The 21,660-nt window shown below is 48.7% G+C and overlaps 1 protein-coding gene and 1 long non-coding RNA gene across 15 annotated transcripts in view; both read left to right on the forward strand.

Moving 5' to 3' along the window:
* Positions 1 to 18,397, forward strand: part of LOC147737496 (uncharacterized) — a 234,577-nt gene extending 216,180 nt beyond the window's left edge. For both annotated transcript variants that reach the window (XR_015299109.1, XR_015299095.1), the window contains one exon: positions 18,340 to 18,397. This is a non-coding gene — a long non-coding RNA (uncharacterized LOC147737496). The remainder of the gene's footprint in view (positions 1 to 18,339) is intronic.
* Positions 18,398 to 19,422: 1,025 nt separating this feature from the next.
* On the forward strand, positions 19,423 to 21,649 carry LOC147737500 (uncharacterized). 13 transcript variants are annotated; one of them, XM_086932855.1, is made up of 3 exons: positions 19,423 to 20,429; positions 20,598 to 21,047; positions 21,300 to 21,649. In XM_086932855.1, exons 1-3 carry the CDS (start codon positions 19,592 to 19,594, stop codon positions 21,524 to 21,526), a joined length of 1,515 nt encoding a protein of 504 aa, XP_086788981.1. In that variant the 5' UTR covers positions 19,423 to 19,591; the 3' UTR covers positions 21,527 to 21,649. The 13 variants fall into 13 exon arrangements, with proteins under 13 accessions (XP_086788981.1, XP_086788591.1, XP_086788742.1 ...); XM_086932465.1 differs by having other exon boundaries at positions 19,423 to 19,970; positions 20,055 to 20,256; positions 20,398 to 21,649; XM_086932616.1 differs by having other exon boundaries at positions 19,423 to 19,866; positions 20,035 to 20,619; positions 20,704 to 21,649.
* The last annotated feature ends 11 nt before the right edge of the window (positions 21,650 to 21,660 follow it).

Below are 21,660 nucleotides of genomic sequence, written 5' to 3' on the forward strand. Positions count from 1 at the left end.
GTTATTTAGCTCACTGCACCATCCCAGCTCAGAACCTGGCTGTATGCAAATTAGTCTATCCCTGGCCCAGTGCATCATGGGAACAGGGCAGACCAAACTACCAAGCCAATTCTTCACCAGAAAGGAGACAAGCTTCCGGGGACCAGTTTCTGGCATTTCAGCTGTCGACGGCCCGGCTTGCTTGAATCCTGATGGTGCAGTGAGCAAGGGACTCATGTCTGAGTATACCCTGCCACACCTATAGTGGCCAAAAACGATTCAGAAAAGGGGGTGGTGATGAACAGAGTGTCTGAATTAAGCAGACCACTCTTACCCAGTCCAAAGATCAGGGCTTGATCCATCACTGTTATTTAGCTCACTGCACCATCCCAGCTCAGAACCTGGCTATATGCAAATTAGTCTGTCCCTGGCCCAGTGCATCATGGGAACAGGGCAGACCAAACTACCAAGCCAATTCTTCACCAGAAAGGAGACAAGCTTCCGGGGACCAGTTTCTGGCATTTCAGCCGTCGTTTGCCCGGCTTGCTTGAATCCTGATGGTGCAGTGAGCAAGGGACTCATGTCTGAGTATACCCTGCCACACCTATAGTGGCCAAAAACGATTCAGAAAAGGGGGTGGTGATGAACAGAGTGTCTGAATTAAGCAGACCACTCTTACCCAGTCCAAAGATCAGGGCTTGATCCATCACCGTTATTTAGCTCACTGCACCATCCCAGCTCAGAACCTGGCTATATGCAAATTAGTCTGTCCCTGGCCCAGTGCATCATGGGAACAGGGCAGACCAAACTACCAAGCCAATTCTTCACCAGAAAGGAGACAAGCTTCCGGGGACCAGTTTCTGGCATTTCAGCCGTCGTCGGCCCGGCTTGCTTGAATCCTGATGGTGCAGTGAGCAAGGGACTCATGTCTGAGTATACCCTGCCACATCTATAGTGGCCAAAAACGAGTCAGAAAAGGGGGTGGTGATGAACAGAGTGTCTGAATTAAGCAGACCACTCTTACCCAGTCCAAAGATCAGGGCTTGATCCATCACCGTTATTTAGCTCACTGCACCATCCCAGCTCAGAACCTGGCTATATGCAAATTAGTCTGTCCCTGGCCCAGTGCATCATGGGAACAGGGCAGACCAAACTACCAAGCCAATTCTTCACCAGAAAGGAGACAAGCTTCCGGGAACCAGTTTCTGGCATTTCAGCCGTCGTCGGCCCGGCTTGCTTGAATCCTGATGGTGCAGTGAGCAAGGGACTCATGTCTGAGTATACCCTGCCACACCTATAGTGGCCAAAAACGATTCAGAAAAGGGGGTGGTGATGAACAGAGTGTCTGAATTAAGCAGACCACTCTTACCCAGTCCAAAGATCAGGGCTTGATCCATCTTCGTTATTTAGATCACTGCACCATCCCAGCTCAGACCCTGGCTATATGCAAATTAGTCTGTCCCTGGCTCAGTGCATCATGGGAACAGGGCAGACCAAACTACCAAGCCAATTCTTCACCAGAAAGGAGACAAGCTTCCGGGGACCAGTTTCTGGCATTTCAGCCGTCGTCGGCCCGGCTTGCTTGAATCCTGATGGTGCAGTGAGCAAGGGACTCATGTCTGAGTATACCCTGCCACACCTATAGTGGCCAAAAACGATTCAGAAAAGGGGGTGGTGATGAACAGAGTGTCTGAATTAAGCAGACCACTCTTACCCAGTCCAAAGATCAGGGCTTGATCCATCACCGTTATTTAGCTCACTGCACCATCCCAGCTCAGAACCTGGCTATATGCAAATTAGTCTGTCCCTGGCCCAGTGCATCATGGGAACAGGGCAGACCAAACTACCAAGCCAATTCTTCACCAGAAAGGAGACAAGCTTCCGGGGACCAGTTTCTGGCATTTCAGCCGTCGTCGGCCCGGCTTGCTTGAATCCTGATGGTGCTGTGAGCAAGGGACTCATGTCTGAGTATACCCTGCCACACCTATAGTGGCCAAAAACGATTCAGAAAAGGGGGTGGTGATGAACAGAGTGTCTGAATTAAGCAAACCACTCTTGCCCAGTCCAAAGATCAGGGCTTGATCCATCACCGTTATTTAGCTCACGGCACCATCCCAGCTCAGAACCTGGCTATCTGCAAATTAGTCTGTCCCTGGCCCAGTGCATCATGGGAACAGGGCAGACCAAACTACCAAGCCAATTCTTCACCAGAAAGGAGACAAGCTTCCGGGGACCAGTTTCTGGCATTTCAGCCGTCGTTGGCCCGGCTTGCTTGAATCCTGATGGTGCAGTGAGCAAGGGACTCATGTCTGAGTATACCCTGCCACACCTATAGTGGCCAAAAACGATTCAGAAAAGGTGGTGGTGATGAACAGAGTGTCTGAATTAAGCAGACCACTCTTACCCAGTCCAAAGATCAGGGCTTGATCCATCACCGTTATTTAGCTCACTGCACCATCCCAGCTCAGAACCTGGCTATATGCAAATTAGTCTATCCCTGGCCCAGTGCATCATGGGAACAGGGCAGACCAAACTACCAAGCCAATTCTTCACCAGAAAGGAGACAAGCTTCCGGGGACCAGTTTCTGGCATTTCAGCCGTCGTCGGCCCGGCTTGCTTGAATCCTGATGGTGCAGTGAGCAAGGGACTCATGTCTGAGTATACCCTGCCACACCTATAGTGGCCAAAAACGATTCAGAAAAGGGGGTGGTGATGAACAGAGTGTCTGAATTAAGCGGACCACTCTTACCCAGTCCAAAGATCAGGGCTTGATCCATCACCGTTATTTAGCTCACTGCACCATCCCAGCTCAGAACCTGGCTATATGCAAATTAGTCTGTCCCTGGCCCAGTGCATCATGGGAACAGGGCAGACCAAACTACCAAGCCAATTCTTCACCAGAAAGGAGACAAGCTTCCGGGGACCAGTTTCTGGCATTTCAGCCGTCGTCGGCCCGGCTTGCTTGAATCCTGATGGTGCAGTGAGCAAGGGACTCATGTCTGAGTATACCCTGCCACACCTATAGTGGCCAAAAACGATTCAGAAAAGGGGGTGGTGATGAACAGAGTGTCTGAATTAGGCAGACCACTCTTGCCCAGTCCAAAGATCAGGGCTTGATCCATCACTGTTATTTAGCTCACGGCACCATCCCAGCTCAGAACCTGGCTATATGCAAATTAGTCTGTCCCTGGCCCAGTGCATCATGGGAACAGGGCAGACCAAACTACCAAGCCAATTCTTCACCAGAAAGGAGACAAGCTTCCGGGGACCAGTTTCTGGCATTTCAGCCGTCGTTGGCCCGGCTTGCTTGAATCCTGATGGTGCAGTGAGCAAGGGACTCATGTCTGAGTATACCCTGCCACACCTATAGTGGCCAAAAACGATTCAGAAAAGGGGGTGGTGATGAACAGAGTGTCTGAATTAAGCAGACCACTCTTGCCCAGTCCAAAGATCAGGGCTTGATCCATCACCGTTATTTAGCTCACGGCACCATCCCAGCTCAGAACCTGGCTATATGCAAATTAGTCTGTTCCTGGCCCAGTGCATCATGGGAACAGGGCAGACCAAACTACCAAGCCAATTCTTCACAAGAAAGGAGACAAGCTTCCGGGGACCAGTTTCTGGCATTTCAGCCGTCGTCGGCCCGGCTTGCTTGAATCCTGATGGTGCAGTGAGCAAGGGACTCATGTCTGAGTATACCCTGCCACACCTATAGTGGCCAAAAACGATTCAGAAAAGGGGGTGGTGATGAACAGAGTGTCTGAATTAAGCAGACCACTCTTACCCAGTCCAAAGATCAGGGCTTGATCCATCACCGTTATTTAGCTCACTGCACCATCCCAGCTCAGAACCTGGCTATATGCAAATTAGTCTGTCCCTGGCCCAGTGCATCATGGGAACAGGGCAGACCAAACTACCAAGCCAATTCTTCACCAGAAAGGAGACAAGCTTCCGGGGACCAGTTTCTGGCATTTCAGCTGTCGTCGGCCCGGCTTGCTTGAATCCTGATGATGCAGTGAGCAAGGGACTCATGTCTGAGTATACCCTGCCACATCTATAGTGGCCAAAAACGAGTCAGAAAAGGGGGTGGTGATGAACAGAGTGTCTGAATTAAGCAGACCACTCTTACCCAGTCCAAAGATCAGGGCTTGATCCATCACCGTTATTTAGCTCACTGCACCATCCCAGCTCAGAACCTGGCTATATGCAAATTAGTCTGTCCCTGGCCCAGTGCATCATGGGAACAGGGCAGACCAAACTACCAAGCCAATTCTTCACCAGAAATCAGACAAGCTTCCGGGAACCAGTTTCTGGCATTTCAGCCGTCGTCGGCCCGGCTTGCTTGAATCCTGATGGTGCAGTGAGCAAGGGACTCATGTCTGAGTATACCCTGCCACACCTATAGTGGCCAAAAACGATTCAGAAAAGGGGGTGGTGATGAACAGAGTGTCTGAATTAAGCAGACCACTCTTACCCAGTCCAAAGATCAGGGCTTGATCCATCACCGTTATTTAGCTCACTGCACCATCCCAGCTCAGAACCTGGCTATATGCAAATTAGTCTGTCCCTGGCCCAGTACATCATGGGAACAGGGCAGACCAAACTACCAAGCCAATTCTTCACCAGAAAGGAGACAAGCTTCCGGGGACCAGTTTCTGGCATTTCAGCCGTCGTCGGCCCGGCTTGCTTGAATCCTGATGGTGCAGTGAGCAAGGGACTCATGTCTGAGTATACCCTGCCACACCTATAGTGGCCAAAAACGATTCAGAAAAGGGGGTGGTGATGAACAGAGTGTCTGAATTAAGCAGACCACTCTTACCCAGTCCAAAGATCAGGGCTTGATCCATCACCGTTATTTAGCTCACTGGACCATCCCAGCTCAGAACCTGGCTATATGCAAATTAGTCTGTCCCTGGCCCAGTGCATCATGGGAACAGGGCAGACCAAACTACCAAGCCAATTCTTTACCAGAAAGGAGACAAGCTTCCGGGGACCAGTTTCTGGCATTTCAGCCGTCGTTTGCCCGGCTTGCTTGAATCCTGATGGTGCAGTGAGCAAGGGACTCATGTCTGAGTATACCCTGCCACACCTATAGTGGCCAAAAACGATTCAGAAAAGGGGGTGGTGATGAACAGAGTGTCTGAATTAAGCAGACCACTCTTACCCAGTCCAAAGATCAGGGCTTGATCCATCACCGTTATTTAGCTCACTGCACCATCCCAGCTCAGAACCTGGCTATATGCAAATTAGTCTGTCCCTGGCCCAGTGCATCATGGGAACAGGGCAGACCAAACTACCAAGCCAATTCTTCACCAGAAAGGAGACAAGCTTCCGGGGACCAGTTTCTGGCATTTCAGCCGTCGTCGGCCCGGCTTGCTTGAATCCTGATGGTGCAGTGAGCAAGGGACTCATGTCTGAGTATACCCTGCCACACCTATAGTGGCCAAAAACGATTCAGAAAAGGGGGTGGTGATGAACAGAGTGTCTGAATTAAGCGGACCACTCTTACCCAGTCCAAAGATCAGGGCTTGATCCATCACCGTTATTTAGCTCACTGCACCATCCCAGCTCAGAACCTGGCTATATGCAAATTAGTCTGTCCCTGGCCCAGTGCATCATGGGAACAGGGCAGACCAAACTACCAAGCCAATTCTTCACCAGAAAGGAGACAAGCTTCCGGGGACCAGTTTCTGGCATTTCAGCCGTCGTCGGCCCGGCTTGCTTGAATCCTGATGGTGCAGTGAGCAAGGGACTCATGTCTGAGTATACCCTGCCACACCTATAGTGGCCAAAAACGATTCAGAAAAGGGGGTGGTGATGAACAGAGTGTCTGAATTAGGCAGACCACTCTTGCCCAGTCCAAAGATCAGGGCTTGATCCATCACTGTTATTTAGCTCACGGCACCATCCCAGCTCAGAACCTGGCTATATGCAAATTAGTCTGTCCCTGGCCCAGTGCATCATGGGAACAGGGCAGACCAAACTACCAAGCCAATTCTTCACCAGAAAGGAGACAAGCTTCCGGGGACCAGTTTCTGGCATTTCAGCCGTCGTTGGCCCGGCTTGCTTGAATCCTGATGGTGCAGTGAGCAAGGGACTCATGTCTGAGTATACCCTGCCACACCTATAGTGGCCAAAAACGATTCAGAAAAGGGGGTGGTGATGAACAGAGTGTCTGAATTAAGCAGACCACTCTTGCCCAGTCCAAAGATCAGGGCTTGATCCATCACCGTTATTTAGCTCACGGCACCATCCCAGCTCAGAACCTGGCTATATGCAAATTAGTCTGTTCCTGGCCCAGTGCATCATGGGAACAGGGCAGACCAAACTACCAAGCCAATTCTTCACAAGAAAGGAGACAAGCTTCCGGGGACCAGTTTCTGGCATTTCAGCCGTCGTCGGCCCGGCTTGCTTGAATCCTGATGGTGCAGTGAGCAAGGGACTCATGTCTGAGTATACCCTGCCACACCTATAGTGGCCAAAAACGATTCAGAAAAGGGGGTGGTGATGAACAGAGTGTCTGAATTAAGCAGACCACTCTTACCCAGTCCAAAGATCAGGGCTTGATCCATCACCGTTATTTAGCTCACTGCACCATCCCAGCTCAGAACCTGGCTATATGCAAATTAGTCTGTCCCTGCCCCAGTGCATCATGGGAACAGGGCAGACCAAACTACCAAGCCAATTCTTCACCAGAAAGGAGACAAGCTTCCGGGGACCAGTTTCTGGCATTTCAGCTGTCGTCGGCCCGGCTTGCTTGAATCCTGATGATGCAGTGAGCAAGGGACTCATGTCTGAGTATACCCTGCCACATCTATAGTGGCCAAAAACGAGTCAGAAAAGGGGGTGGTGATGAACAGAGTGTCTGAATTAAGCAGACCACTCTTACCCAGTCCAAAGATCAGGGCTTGATCCATCACCGTTATTTAGCTCACTGCACCATCCCAGCTCAGAACCTGGCTATATGCAAATTAGTCTGTCCCTGGCCCAGTGCATCATGGGAACAGGGCAGACCAAACTACCAAGCCAATTCTTCACCAGAAATCAGACAAGCTTCCGGGAACCAGTTTCTGGCATTTCAGCCGTCGTCGGCCCGGCTTGCTTGAATCCTGATGGTGCAGTGAGCAAGGGACTCATGTCTGAGTATACCCTGCCACACCTATAGTGGCCAAAAACGATTCAGAAAAGGGGGTGGTGATGAACAGAGTGTCTGAATTAAGCAGACCACTCTTACCCAGTCCAAAGATCAGGGCTTGATCCATCACCGTTATTTAGCTCACTGCACCATCCCAGCTCAGAACCTGGCTATATGCAAATTAGTCTGTCCCTGGCCCAGTACATCATGGGAACAGGGCAGACCAAACTACCAAGCCAATTCTTCACCAGAAAGGAGACAAGCTTCCGGGGACCAGTTTCTGGCATTTCAGCCGTCGTCGGCCCGGCTTGCTTGAATCCTGATGGTGCAGTGAGCAAGGGACTCATGTCTGAGTATACCCTGCCACACCTATAGTGGCCAAAAACGATTCAGAAAAGGGGGTGGTGATGAACAGAGTGTCTGAATTAAGCAGACCACTCTTACCCAGTCCAAAGATCAGGGCTTGATCCATCACCGTTATTTAGCTCACTGGACCATCCCAGCTCAGAACCTGGCTATATGCAAATTAGTCTGTCCCTGGCCCAGTGCATCATGGGAACAGGGCAGACCAAACTACCAAGCCAATTCTTTACCAGAAAGGAGACAAGCTTCCGGGGACCAGTTTCTGGCATTTCAGCCGTCGTTTGCCCGGCTTGCTTGAATCCTGATGGTGCAGTGAGCAAGGGACTCATGTCTGAGTATACCCTGCCACACCTATAGTGGCCAAAAACGATTCAGAAAAGGGGGTGGTGATGAACAGAGTGTCTGAATTAAGCAGACCACTCTTACCCAGTCCAAAGATCAGGGCTTGATCCATCACCGTTATTTAGCTCACTGCACCATCCCAGCTCAGAACCTGGCTATATGCAAATTAGTCTGTCCCTGGCCCAGTGCATCATGGGAACAGGGCAGACCAAACTACCAAGCCAATTCTTCACCAGAAAGGAGACAAGCTTCCGGGGACCAGTTTCTGGCATTTCAGCCGTCGTCGGCCCGGCTTGCTTGAATCCTGATGGTGCAGTGAGCAAGGGACTCATGTCTGAGTATACCCTGCCACATCTATAGTGGCCAAAAACGAGTCAGAAAAGGGGGTGGTGATGAACAGAGTGTCTGAATTAAGCAGACCACTCTTACCCAGTCCAAAGATCAGGGCTTGATCCATCACCGTTATTTAGCTCACTGCACCATCCCAGCTCAGAACCTGGCTATATGCAAATTAGTCTGTCCCTGGCCCAGTGCATCATGGGAACAGGGCAGACCAAACTACCAAGCCAATTCTTCACCAGAAAGGAGACAAGCTTCCGGGAACCAGTTTCTGGCATTTCAGCCGTCGTCGGCCCGGCTTGATTGAATCCTGATGGTGCAGTGAGCAAGGGACTCATGTCTGAGTATACCCTGCCACACCTATAGTGTCCAAAAACGATTCAGAAAAGGGGGTGGTGATGAACAGAGTGTCTGAATTAAGCAGACCACTCTTACCCAGTCCAAAGATCAGGGCTTGATCCATCACCGTTATTTAGATCACTGCACCATCCCAGCTCAGAACCTGGCTATATGCAAATTAGTCTGTCCCTGGCCCAGTGCATCATGGGAACAGGTCAGACCAAACTACCAAGCCAATTCTTCACCAGAAAGGAGACAAGCTTCCGGGGACCAGTTTCTGGCATTTCAGCCGTCGTCGGCCCGGCTTGCTTGAATCCTGATGGTGCAGTGAGCAAGGGACTCATGTCTGAGTATACCCTGCCACACCTATAGTGGCCAAAAACGATTCAGAAAAGGGGGTGGTGATGAACAGAGTGTCTGAATTAAGCAGACCACTCTTACCCAGTCCAAAGATCAGGGCTTGATCCATCACCGTTATTTAGCTCACTGCACCATCCCAGCTCAGAACCTGGCTATATGCAAATTAGTCTGTCCCTGGCTCAGTGCATCATGGGAACAGGGCAGACCAAACTACCAAGCCAATTCTTCACCAGAAAGGAGACAAGCTTCCGGGGACCAGTTTCTGGCATTTCAGCCGTCGTCGGCCCGGCTTGCTTGAATCCTGATGGTGCAGTGAGCAAGGGACTCATGTCTGAGTATACCCTGCCACACCTATAGTGGCCAAAAACGATTCAGAAAAGGGGGTGGTGATGAACAGAGTGTCTGAATTAAGCAGACCACTCTTACCCAGTCCAAAGATCAGGGCTTGATCCATCACCGTTATTTAGCTCACTGCACCATCCCAGCTCAGAACCTGGCTATATGCAAATTAGTCTGTCCCTGGCCCAGTGCATCATGGGAACAGGGCAGACCAAACTACCAAGCCAATTCTTCACCAGAAAGGAGACAAGCTTCCGGGGACCAGTTTCTGGCATTTCAGCCGTCGTCGGCCCGGCTTGCTTGAATCCTGATGGTGCAGTGAGCAAGGGACTCATGTCTGAGTATACCCTGCCACACCTATAGTGGCCAAAAACGATTCAGAAAAGGGGGTGGTGATGAACAGAGTGTCTGAATTAAGCAGACCACTCTTACCCAGTCCAAAGATCAGGGCTTGATCCATCACCGTTATTTAGCTCACTGCACCATCCCAGCTCAGAACCTGGCTATATGCAAATTAGTCTGTCCCTGGCCCAGTGCATCATGGGAACAGGGCAGACCAAACTACCAAGCCAATTCTTCACCAGAAAGGAGACAAGCTTCCGGGGACCAGTTTCTGGCATTTCAGCCGTCGTCAGCCCGGCTTGCTTGAATCCTGATGGTGCAGTGAGCAAGGGACTCATGTCTGAGTATACCCTGCCACACCTATAGTGGCCAAAAACGATTCAGAAAAGGGGGTGGTGATGAACAGAGTGTCTGAATTAAGCAGACCACTCTTACCCAGTCCAAAGATCAGGGCTTGATCCATCACCGTTATTTAGAACACTGCACCATCCCAGCTCAGAACCTGGCTATATGCAAATTAGTCTGTCCCTGGCCCAGTGCATCATTGGAACAGGGCAGACCAAACTACCAAGCCAATTCTTCACCAGAAAGGAGACAAGCTTCCGGGAACCAGTTTCTGGCATTTCAGCCGTCGTCGGCCCGGCTTGCTTGAATCCTGATGGTGCAGTGAGCAAGGGACTCATGTCTGAGTATACCCTGCCACACCTATAGTGGCCAAAAACGATTCAGAAAAGGGGGTGGTGATGAACAGAGTGTCTGAATTAAGCAGACCACTCTTACCCAGTCCAAAGATCAGGGCTTGATCCATCTTCGTTATTTAGATCACTGCACCATCCCAGCTCAGACCCTGGCTATATGCAAATTAGTCTGTCCCTGGCTCAGTGCATCATGGGAACAGGGCAGACCAAACTACCAAGCCAATTCTTCACCAGAAAGGAGACAAGCTTCCGGGGACCAGTTTCTGGCATTTCAGCCGTCGTCGGCCCGGCTTGCTTGAATCCTGATGGTGTTGTGAGCAAGGGACTCATGTCTGAGTATACCCTGCCACACCTATAGTGGCCAAAAACGATTCAGAAAAGGGGGTGGTGATGAACAGAGTGTCTGAATTAAGCAGACCACTCTTGCCCAGTCCAAAGATCAGGGCTTGATCCATCACCGTTATTTAGCTCACGGCACCATCCCAGCTCAGAACCTGGCTATCTGCAAATTAGTCTGTCCCTGGCCCAGTGCATCATGGGAACAGGGCAGACCAAACTACCAAGCCAATTCTTCACCAGAAAGGAGACAAGCTTCCGGGGACCAGTTTCTGGCATTTCAGCCGTCGTTGGCCCGGCTTGCTTGAATCCTGATGGTGCAGTGAGCAAGGGACTCATGTCTGAGTATACCCTGCCACACCTATAGTGGCCAAAAACGATTCAGAAAAGGTGGTGGTGATGAACAGAGTGTCTGAATTAAGCAGATCACTCTTACCCAGTCCAAAGATCAGGGCTTGATCCATCACCGTTATTTAGCTCACTGCACCATCCCAGCTCAGAACCTGGCTATATGCAAATGAGTCTATCCCTGGCCCAGTGCATCATGGGAACAGGGCAGACCAAACTACCAAGCCAATTCTTCACCAGAAAGGAGACAAGCTTCCGGGGACCAGTTTCTGGCATTTCAGCCGTCGTCGGCCCGGCTTGCTTGAATCCTGATGGTGCAGTGAGCAAGGGACTCATGTCTGAGTATACCCTGCCACACCTATAGTGGCCAAAAACGATTCAGAAAAGGGGGTGGTGATGAACAGAGTGTCTGAATTAAGCGGACCACTCTTACCCAGTCCAAAGATCAGGGCTTGATCCATCACCGTTATTTAGCTCACTGCACCATCCCAGCTCAGAACCTGGCTATATGCAAATTAGTCTGTCCCTGGCCCAGTGCATCATGGGAACAGGGCAGACCAAACTACCAAGCCAATTCTTCACCAGAAAGGAGACAAGCTTCCGGGGACCAGTTTCTGGCATTTCAGCCGTCGTCGGCCCGGCTTGCTTGAATCCTGATGGTGCAGTGAGCAAGGGACTCATGTCTGAGTATACCCTGCCACACCTATAGTGGCCAAAAACGATTCAGAAAAGGGGGTGGTGATGAACAGAGTGTCTGAATTAAGCAGACCACTCTTGCCCAGTCCAAAGATCAGGGCTTGATCCATCACTGTTATTTAGCTCACGGCACCATCCCAGCTCAGAACCTGGCTATATGCAAATTAGTCTGTCCCTGGCCCAGTGCATCATGGGAACAGGGCAGACCAAACTACCAAGCCAATTCTTCACCAGAAAGGAGACAAGCTTCCGGGGACCAGTTTCTGGCATTTCAGCCGTCGTTGGCCCGGCTTGCTTGAATCCTGATGGTGCAGTGAGCAAGGGACTCATGTCTGAGTATACCCTGCCACACCTATAGTGGCCAAAAACGATTCAGAAAAGGGGGTGGTGATGAACAGAGTGTCTGAATTAAGCAGACCACTCTTGCCCAGTCCAAAGATCAGGGCTTGATCCATCACCGTTATTTAGCTCACGGCACCATCCCAGCTCAGAACCTGGCTATATGCAAATTAGTCTGTTCCTGGCCCAGTGCATCATGGGAACAGGGCAGACCAAACTACCAAGCCAATTCTTCACAAGAAAGGAGACAAGCTTCCGGGGACCAGTTTCTGGCATTTCAGCCGTCGTCGGCCCGGCTTGCTTGAATCCTGATGGTGCAGTGAGCAAGGGACTCATGTCTGAGTATACCCTGCCACACCTATAGTGGCCAAAAACGATTCAGAAAAGGGGGTGGTGATGAACAGAGTGTCTGAATTAAGCAGACCACTCTTACCCAGTCCAAAGATCAGGGCTTGATCCATCACCGTTATTTAGCTCACTGCACCATCCCAGCTTAGAACCTGGCTATATGCAAATTAGTCTGTCCCTGGCCCAGTGCATCATGGGAACAGGGCAGACCAAACTACCAAGCCAATTCTTCACCAGAAAGGAGACAAGCTTCCGGGGACCAGTTTATGGCATTTCAGCCGTCGTTTGCCCGGCTTGCTTGAATCCTGATGGTGCAGTGAGCAAGGGACTCATGTCTGAGTATACCCTGCCACACCTATAGTGGCCAAAAACGATTCAGAAAAGGGGGTGGTGATGAACAGAGTGTCTGAATTAAGCAGACCACTCTTACCCAGTCCAAAGATCAGGGCTTGATCCATCACCGTTATTTAGCTCACTGCACCATCCCAGCTCAGAACCTGGCTATATGCAAATTAGTCTGTCCCTGGCCCAGTGCATCATGGGAACAGGGCAGACCAAACTACCAAGCCAATTCTTCACCAGAAAGGAGACAAGCTTCCGGGGACCAGTTTCTGGCATTTCAGCTGTCGTCGGCCCGGCTTGCTTGAATCCTGATGATGCAGTGAGCAAGGGACTCATGTCTGAGTATACCCTGCCACATCTATAGTGGCCAAAAACGAGTCAGAAAAGGGGGTGGTGATGAACAGAGTGTCTGAATTAAGCAGACCACTCTTACCCAGTCCAAAGATCAGGGCTTGATCCATCACCGTTATTTAGCTCACTGCACCATCCCAGCTCAGAACCTGGCTATATGCAAATTAGTCTGTCCCTGGCCCAGTGCATCATGGGAACAGGGCAGACCAAACTACCAAGCCAATTCTTCACCAGAAATCAGACAAGCTTCCGGGAACCAGTTTCTGGCATTTCAGCCGTCGTCGGCCCGGCTTGCTTGAATCCTGATGGTGCAGTGAGCAAGGGACTCATGTCTGAGTATACCCTGCCACACCTATAGTGGCCAAAAACGATTCAGAAAAGGGGGTGGTGATGAACAGAGTGTCTGAATTAAGCAGACCACTCTTACCCAGTCCAAAGATCAGGGCTTGATCCATCACCGTTATTTAGCTCACTGCACCATCCCAGCTCAGAACCTGACTATATGCAAATTAGTCTGTCCCTGGCCCAGTGCATCATGGGAACAGGGCAGACCAAACTACCAAGCCAATTCTTGACCAGAAAGGAGACAAGCTTCCGGGGACCAGTTTCTGGCATTTCAGCCGTCGTCGGCCCGGCTTGCTTGAATCCTGATGGTGCAGTGAGCAAGGGACTCATGTCTGAGTATACCCTGCCACACCTATAGTGGCCAAAAACGATTCAGAAAAGGGGGTGGTGATGAACAGAGTGTCTGAATTAAGCAGACCACTCTTACCCAGTCCAAAGATCAGGGCTTGATCCATCACCGTTATTTAGATCACTGCACCATCCCAGCTCAGAACCTGGCTATATGCAAATTAGTCTGTCCCTGGCCCAGTGCATCATGGGAACAGGGCAGACCAAACTACCAAGCCAATTCTTCACCAGAAAGGAGACAAGCTTCCGGGGACCCGTTTCTGGCATTTCAGCCGTCGTCGGCCCGGCTTGCTTGAATCCTGATGGTGCAGTGAGCAAGGGACTCATGTCTGAGTATACCCTGCCACACCTATAGTGGCCAAAAACGATTCAGAAAAGGGGGTGGTGATGAACAGAGTGTCTGAATTAAGCAGACCACTCTTACCCAGTCCAAAGATCAGGGCTTGATCCATCACCGTTATTTAGCTCACTGCACCATCCCAGCTCAGAACCTGGCTATATGCAAATTAGTCTGTCCCTGGCCCAGTGCATCATGGGAACAGGGCAGACCAAACTACCAAGCCAATTCTTTACCAGAAAGGAGACAAGCTTCCGGGGACCAGTTTCTGGCATTTCAGCCGTCGTTTGCCCGGCTTGCTTGAATCCTGATGGTGCAGTGAGCAAGGGACTCATGTCTGAGTATACCCTGCCACACCTATAGTGGCCAAAAATGATTCAGAAAAGGGGGTGGTGATGAACAGAGTGTCTGAATTAAGCAGACCACTCTTACCCAGTCCAAAGATCAGGGCTTGATCCATCACCGTTATTTAGCTCACTGCACCATCCCAGCTCAGAACCTGGCTATATGCAAATTAGTCTGTCCCTGGCCCAGTGCATCATGGGAACAGGGCAGACCAAACTACCAAGCCAATTCTTCACCAGAAAGGAGACAAGCTTCCGGGGACCAGTTTCTGGCATTTCAGCCGTCGTCGGCCCGGCTTGCTTGAATCCTGATGGTGCAGTGAGCAAGGGACTCATGTCTGAGTATACCCTGCCACACCTATAGTGGCCAAAAACGATTCAGAAAAGGGGGTGGTGATGAACAGAGTGTCTGAATTAAGCAGACCACTCTTACCCAGTCCAAAGATCAGGGCTTGATCCATCACCGTTATTTAGCTCACTGCACCATCCCAGCTCAGAACCTGGCTATATGCAAATTAGTCTGTCCCTGGCCCAGTGCATCATGGGAACAGGGCAGACCAAACTACCAAGCCAATTCTTCACCAGAAAGGAGACAAGCTTCCGGGGACCAGTTTCTGGCATTTCAGCCGTCGTCGGCCCGGCTTGCTTGAATCCTGATGGTGCAGTGAGCAAGGGACTCATGTCTGAGTATACCCTGCCACACCTATAGTGGCCAAAAACGATTCAGAAAAGGGGGTGGTGATGAACAGAGTGTCTGAATTAAGCAGACCACTCTTACCCAGTCCAAAGATCAGGGCTTGATCCATCACCGTTATTTAGCTCACTGCACCATCCCAGCTCAGAACCTGGCTATATGCAAATTAGTCTGTCTCTGGCCCAGTGCATCATGGGAACAGGGCAGACCAAACTACCAAGCCAATTCTTCACCAGAAAGGAGACAAGCTTCCGGGGACCAGTTTCTGGCATTTCAGCCGTCGTCGGCCCGGCTTGCTTGAATCCTGATGGTGCAGTGAGCAAGGGACTCATGTCTGAGTATACCCTGCCACACCTATAGTGGCCAAAAACGATTCAGAAAAGGGGGTGGTGATGAACAGAGTGTCTGAATTAAGCAGACCACTCTTACCCAGTCCAAAGATCAGGGCTTGATCCAACACCGTTATTTAGCTCACTGCACCATCCCAGCTCAGAACCTGGCTATATGCAAATTAGTCTGTCCCTTGCCCAGTGCATCATGGGAACAGGGCAGACCAAACTACCAAGCCAATTCTTCACCAGAAAGGAGACAAGCTTCCGGGGACCAGTTTCTGGCATTTCCCCGGAAGCTTGTTTCCTTCCCAGTGAAAGAATTGGCTTGGTAGTTTGGTTTGCCCTGTTCCCATCATGCGCTGGGACAGGAACAGACTAATTTGCATATAGCCAGGTTCTGAGCTGGGATGGTGCAGTGAGCTAAAAAACGGTGTTCGATCTAGCCCTGATCTCTTGACTGGGTGAGAGTATTCTGCTTAATTCAGAGACTCTGTCCATCACCACCCCTTGTTGTTTAAATATTTTGTCCACCATAAGCGTGGAAGGGTACACTCAGATGTGAGTCCCTTGCTCATTGCACCATCAGGATTCAAGCAAGCCGGGCCGAAGACGGCTGTAATGCCAGAAACCGGTCCCCGGAAGCTTGTTTCCTTCCCAGTGAAAGAATTGGCTTGGTAGTTTGGTTTGCCCTGTTCCCATCATGCACTGGGACAGGAACAGACTAATTTGCATATAGCCAGGTTCTGAGCTGGGATGGTGCAGTGAGCTAAAAAACGGTGTTGGATCTAGCCCTGATCTCGTGACTGGGTGAGAGTATTCTGCTTAATTCAGAGACTCTGTCCATCACCACCCATTGTTGTTTAATTATTTTGTCCACCATAAGCGTGGAAGGGTATACTCAGATGTGAGTCCCTTGCTCATTGCACCATCAGGATTCAAGCAAGCCGGGCCGAAGACGGCTGTAATGCCAGAAACCGGTCCCCGGAAGCTTGTTTCCTTCCCAGTGAAAGAATTGGCTTGGTAGTTTGGTTTGCCCTGTTCCCATCATGCACTGGGACAGGAACAGACTAATTTGCATATAGCCAGGTTCTGAGCTGGGATGTTGCAGTGAGCTAAAAAACGGTGTTGGATCTAGCCCTGATCTCTTGACTGGGTGAGAGTATTCTGCTTAATTCAGAGACTCTGTCCATCACCACCCCTTGTTGTTTAATTATTTTGTCCACCATAAGCGTGGAAGGGTATACTCAGATGTGAGTCCCTTGCTCATTGCACCATCAGGATTCAAGCAAGCCGGGCCGAAGACGGCTGTAATGCCAAAAACCGGTCCCCGGAAGCTTGTTTCCTTCCCAGTGAAAGAATTGGCTTGGTAGTTTGGTTTGCCCTGTTCCCATCATGCACTGGGACAGGAACAGACTAATTTGCATATAGCCAGGTTCTGAGCTGGGATGGTGCAGTGAGCTAAAAAACGGTGTTGGATCTAGCCCTGGTCTCTTGACTGGGTGAGAGTATTCTGCTTAATTCAGAGACTCTGTCCATCACCACCCCTTGTTGTTTAATTATTTTGTCCACCATAAGCGGGGAAGGGTATACTCAGATGTGAGTCCCTTGCTCATTGCACCATCAGGATTCAAGCAAGCCGGGCCGAAGACGGCTGTAATGCCAGAAACCGGTCCCCGGAAGCTTGTTTCCTTCCCAGTGAAAGAATTGGCTTGGTAGTTTGGTTTGCCCTGTTCCCATCATGCACTGGGACAGGAACAGACTAATTTGCATTTAGCCAGGTTCTGAGCTGGGATGGTGCAGTGAGCTAAAAAACGGTGTTGGATCTAGCCCTGATCTCTTGACTGGGTGAGAGTATTCTGCTTAATTCAGAGACTCTGTCCATCACCACCCCTTGTTGTTTAATTATAATCCACTTTACAGCAACACATCGCCCATAACAAGGTTGCTCCGCCAGCAGCTCTTCCCGCTCCGCCACTTGCTCTCCGCCACCTGCCTCCCCAGCCGCCAGCACCTCCCCTCATCCGTTCCCCAGCAGCATCTGTTCCCCGGCCTTCCGAGAGCATCTCTTCCCGCTCCGCCCTCTCCCCACTCTCTCTCCCCGCCCACTCCCTTTCCCTCACTTCCCTCTCACTCTCTCCTCACTCCTCTCTCCTCTCTCACCCTCTCCCTCCCTCTCTCCTCTCTCCTCTCCCCCTCTCTCTCCTCTCTCCCTCCCTTTACCTTCCCTCTGCTCTAATTTTTCTCCCTCTCCCCATCTCCCCCTCTGCCTGCTCTCCTCTCTCCCTCCCCCCTCTGTCCTTCGCTCTCGTCCTCCCCCTCTCTTCTAAACCCTCCCTCTCTCCCTCTACCCTCTCTACCTTTCCCTCTCTCCCTTTCCCACTCTCCCATTACCTCACTTCCCTCTCCCTCTCTCCCTTTCCCTCTCTTACCTCTCCTCACTCCCCATCTCTGTCTCTCTCTCCTCTCTCCCCCCCTCTCTCTCCCCTCCATCCTTCGCTCTCACCCCCCCCCTCTATTTGCTAAAATAATCACAAATCTAAAAACAAAATTAATACTTTTATTTAGAAGGGAAAAAAACTTAACAAAAAAAAACCTTTTACACACCAAAAACTCAAAACTATCCTATGGCGAGACCTATTGCATTTCCAATGCTTGTTTAAATATCTGTTTGGTGCCAGTGCATATGACTTTAATTTCTGCCTTTGGGATTCAATGTTACAAGTCCATAGGGTGCATATATCCTTTGTGAGCTTAATAAAATGTTGAAAATTCTATAATTCCTCACTCCTACATCCAAGTACTCTCAGGCTACCATTCTACACTCTGCTCTGTCTGAAAAACAGCTCAACATTGTCAAAATTCTGCAACTCTGCATTGATTTGGCTTGTAAATTATATTTTTGGGAAATTTTCTTGTATTAACTATTTAATTTTAATACTATAGGTGATTGAAATTACTGACGAAGAAAGCAAGATTTAGCACCAGGCAACTGAAGTCAGTGCTATAGGAAGGATTATTTTGAAAAACTGAAGGACATCCAGCCATCTACGCTCAAACAATTTCCAAAATCTCGATGTGGCGAGGAAGTGGGAGCTGAGGAAAGTACTATACTGTAAGTGAAGTCTCTAATTTAGTATTTCATTAACCAAGAGCAAAGCCATATCTGTGCACAGAATAACGTTCATCTAAAACATCATGTAATTCCAGAGAGGAAGCACACACTGCATAAAAGAAAGTTATAACAAAAGGTATCTTCTGCATACCATCAAGGAAAAAAGACCCTGAGAGAAGACTCCGAAGCTGACACGTTAACAACCGAAAGATTGGAAAATCACCTTTGTTCAACAACCGTTTTTAACCAGTTACACAAGTTTGAGACTATCTGCCTATGGTAGAAAACCACGACCCACTCTGCTCACTATTGTGAAAACCTTAAAAATTCACCACCTTATTGTGTTCATAACCATCTCAGATTGTTTCCTTTTTATTGTGTACTGTTCTGTAATTCTATGTAAATTGCCTCAACATTATCTGCTGTGCGTGAGGAGTATGTAAAACTGTTCAAGATAAGAATGGATTAAATGAGCACAGTTGCGCTATATGTAATGTAAATACATCCTCGTCTTCAGAACTACAAATCTTAACCTTACACCAAACAAAGAAAGGGTAAGAGGAACTGATGTTCTGCAACTGGTGATCCACAATGGTACTGTGCATTTCTAACACCATCAGTTACTGCCATTATGTCAGTGCAAAAAGGTAATTATCAGTTTAATTATTAAATATCAGACTAACACCTTATCACTGCATTGTTAAGAACCTATACAAATAGATTTGAGAAAATCTCCAGTCACAAAAGAAGTTGGTGCCGGATAGGCTATAACCTAAAGACTATTATCGGCTAGAAACATTTCGACAGGTGTTACAGGGCTGCTTCGAGACATATTTTGCTCAATTCAAGTGTTAAGAAGATTACACACAATTTCTTTTAGAGATAAATGCTGAACATTATCTAAACAAGCCTGACTCTAAAATCGGGTTAACTCTTACTGTGGCATGTAAGCAAGAGAAAACTAATCGTAGAGATATTAACTCTAGGAATACACCTTATAAAAACACAGACTGTGAGAACAAATTCATTGTTAAAAACCGCCTCAATCAAGGCAAAATAACCTAAGCTGGGGAAAAAAGTTACATGTGCCAAAAAAGATACAGCCATAAATCTCATCTCACAGAATTTGACAGAATGCACACTGGGGCAAACCACTCTCAGTGCAAAGTATGCCAAAAAAGTTTCAAGCGTAAATCTTATCTCACTGAGCATATGAGAATCCACACTGGGGAAAACCACTCTCCGTGCAAAATATGCCAAAAAAGCTTCAGGCGTAAATCTTATCTCACTGAGCATATGAGAATCCACACTGGGGAAAAACCTTATCAGTGCTCTGAATGTCAGAAAAGTTTTAGTTTCAAAGCGACTCTAGATCAACATGCATTAACCCACTCTGTGGAAAAACCTTACCAGTGCGCTGAATGCCAAAAAAGTTTCTGCCGTAAATCTAAACTTACTAAACATATGAGATTCCACTCTGGCGAAAAACCTTACCAGTATTCTGAATGCCAGAAAAGGTTTTGTAACAAACCAAGCCTTTCTCAACATGCATTAACCCACTCTGTGGAAAAACCTTATCAGTGCGCTGAATGCCAGAAATGTTTCAGGCGTAAATCTCATCTTACTGAACATGTGAGAATCCACACTGGGGAAAAGCCTTATCAGTGCTCTGAATGCCAGAAATGTTTCAGTGAAAAAATCCGTCTCACTCGGCATATAAGAATCCATACTGGGGAAAACCCTTATCAGTGCTCTGAATGCCCAAAACATTTCAACCGTAAATCACTTCTAACTGCACATTTGAGATTCCACACTGGGGAAAAACCTCACCAGTGCTCTGAATGCCCAAAACATTTCAACCGTAAATCACATCTAACTGCACATTTGAGATTCCACACTGGGGAAAAACCTTATCAGTGCTCTCATTGCCAGAAAAGGTTTTGTTACAAACAAAGCCTTTCTCGACATGCAATAACCCACTCTGTGGAACAACCATTTCAGTGCTCTGAATGCCAGAAATGTTTCAGTGACAAAGGAGGACTCACTCTACATACAAGGACCCACACTGGGGAAAAACCTTATCAGTGCCCTGAATGCCAGAAATGTTTCAGGCGTAAATCTCATCTCACTGAACATGTGAGAATCCACACTGGGGAAAAACCTTATCAGTGCCCTGAATGCCAGAAATGTTTCAGTGACAAACGCTTTCTCACTGTGCATATAAAAACCCACACAGGGGAACCACCTTATCAGTGCTCTGAATGTCAGAAATGTTTCATAAACAAAATCAGTCTCACTCAGCATATAAGAATCCATACTCGGGAAAAACCTTATCAGTGCTCTGAATGCCAGAAATGTTTCAGTGAAAAACACTATCTCACTGTGCATATAAAAAACCACACAGGGGAACCACCTTATCAGTGCTCTGAATGTCAGAAATGTTTCATAAACAGATTCGATCTCACTAAGCATATAAGAACCCACACTGGGGAAAAACCTTATCAGTGCTCTGAATGCCACAAATGTTTCAGTCAAAAAGGCCATCTCACTCAGCATATAAGAACCCACACTGGGGAAAAACCTTATCAGTGCTCTGAATGCCACAAATGTTTCAGCCAAAAATCTCCTCTCACTGAACATGTAAGAATCCACACTGGGGAAAAGCCTTATCAGTGCTCCGAATGCCTAAAATGTTTCAGTGGAAAAATCAGTCTCAGTCAGCATATAAGAACCCACACTGGGGAAAAACCTTATCAGTGCTCCGAATGCCAAAAATGTTTCAGTGAAAAAGGCCATCTCACTCAGCATATAAGAACCCACACTGGGGAAAAACCTTATCAGTGCTCTGAATGCCACAAATGTTTCAGCCAAAAATCTCCTCTCACTGAACATGTAAGAATCCACACTGGGGAAAAGCCTTATCAGTGCTCCGAATGCCTAAAATGTTTCAGCCAAAAATCTCCTCTCACTGAACATGTAAGAATCCACACTGGGGAAAAAAAATTATCAGTGCTCTAAACGTCAGAAAAGATTCCGAGGTAGAGATGGTTACAAGCGCCATACGAAAACACACTGTCAAAATAATTCAGTGCTCCAAGTGCCAGAAAAGCATCAATTTAAACGCAATCTCACTCTACATGAGCAGACGCACA

This window comes from Lissotriton vulgaris, chromosome 1_1, assembly GCF_964263255.1.
Source record: "Lissotriton vulgaris chromosome 1_1, aLisVul1.2, whole genome shotgun sequence".
Lineage (NCBI taxonomy): Eukaryota > Metazoa > Chordata > Amphibia > Caudata > Salamandridae > Lissotriton > Lissotriton vulgaris.

Excerpts from the sequence above, each read along its gene's own strand:
- LOC147737500 (XM_086932141.1), top strand. The coding sequence starts at position 19,592 with ATGTGCCAAAAAAGATACAGCCATAAATCTCATCTCACAGAATTTGAC.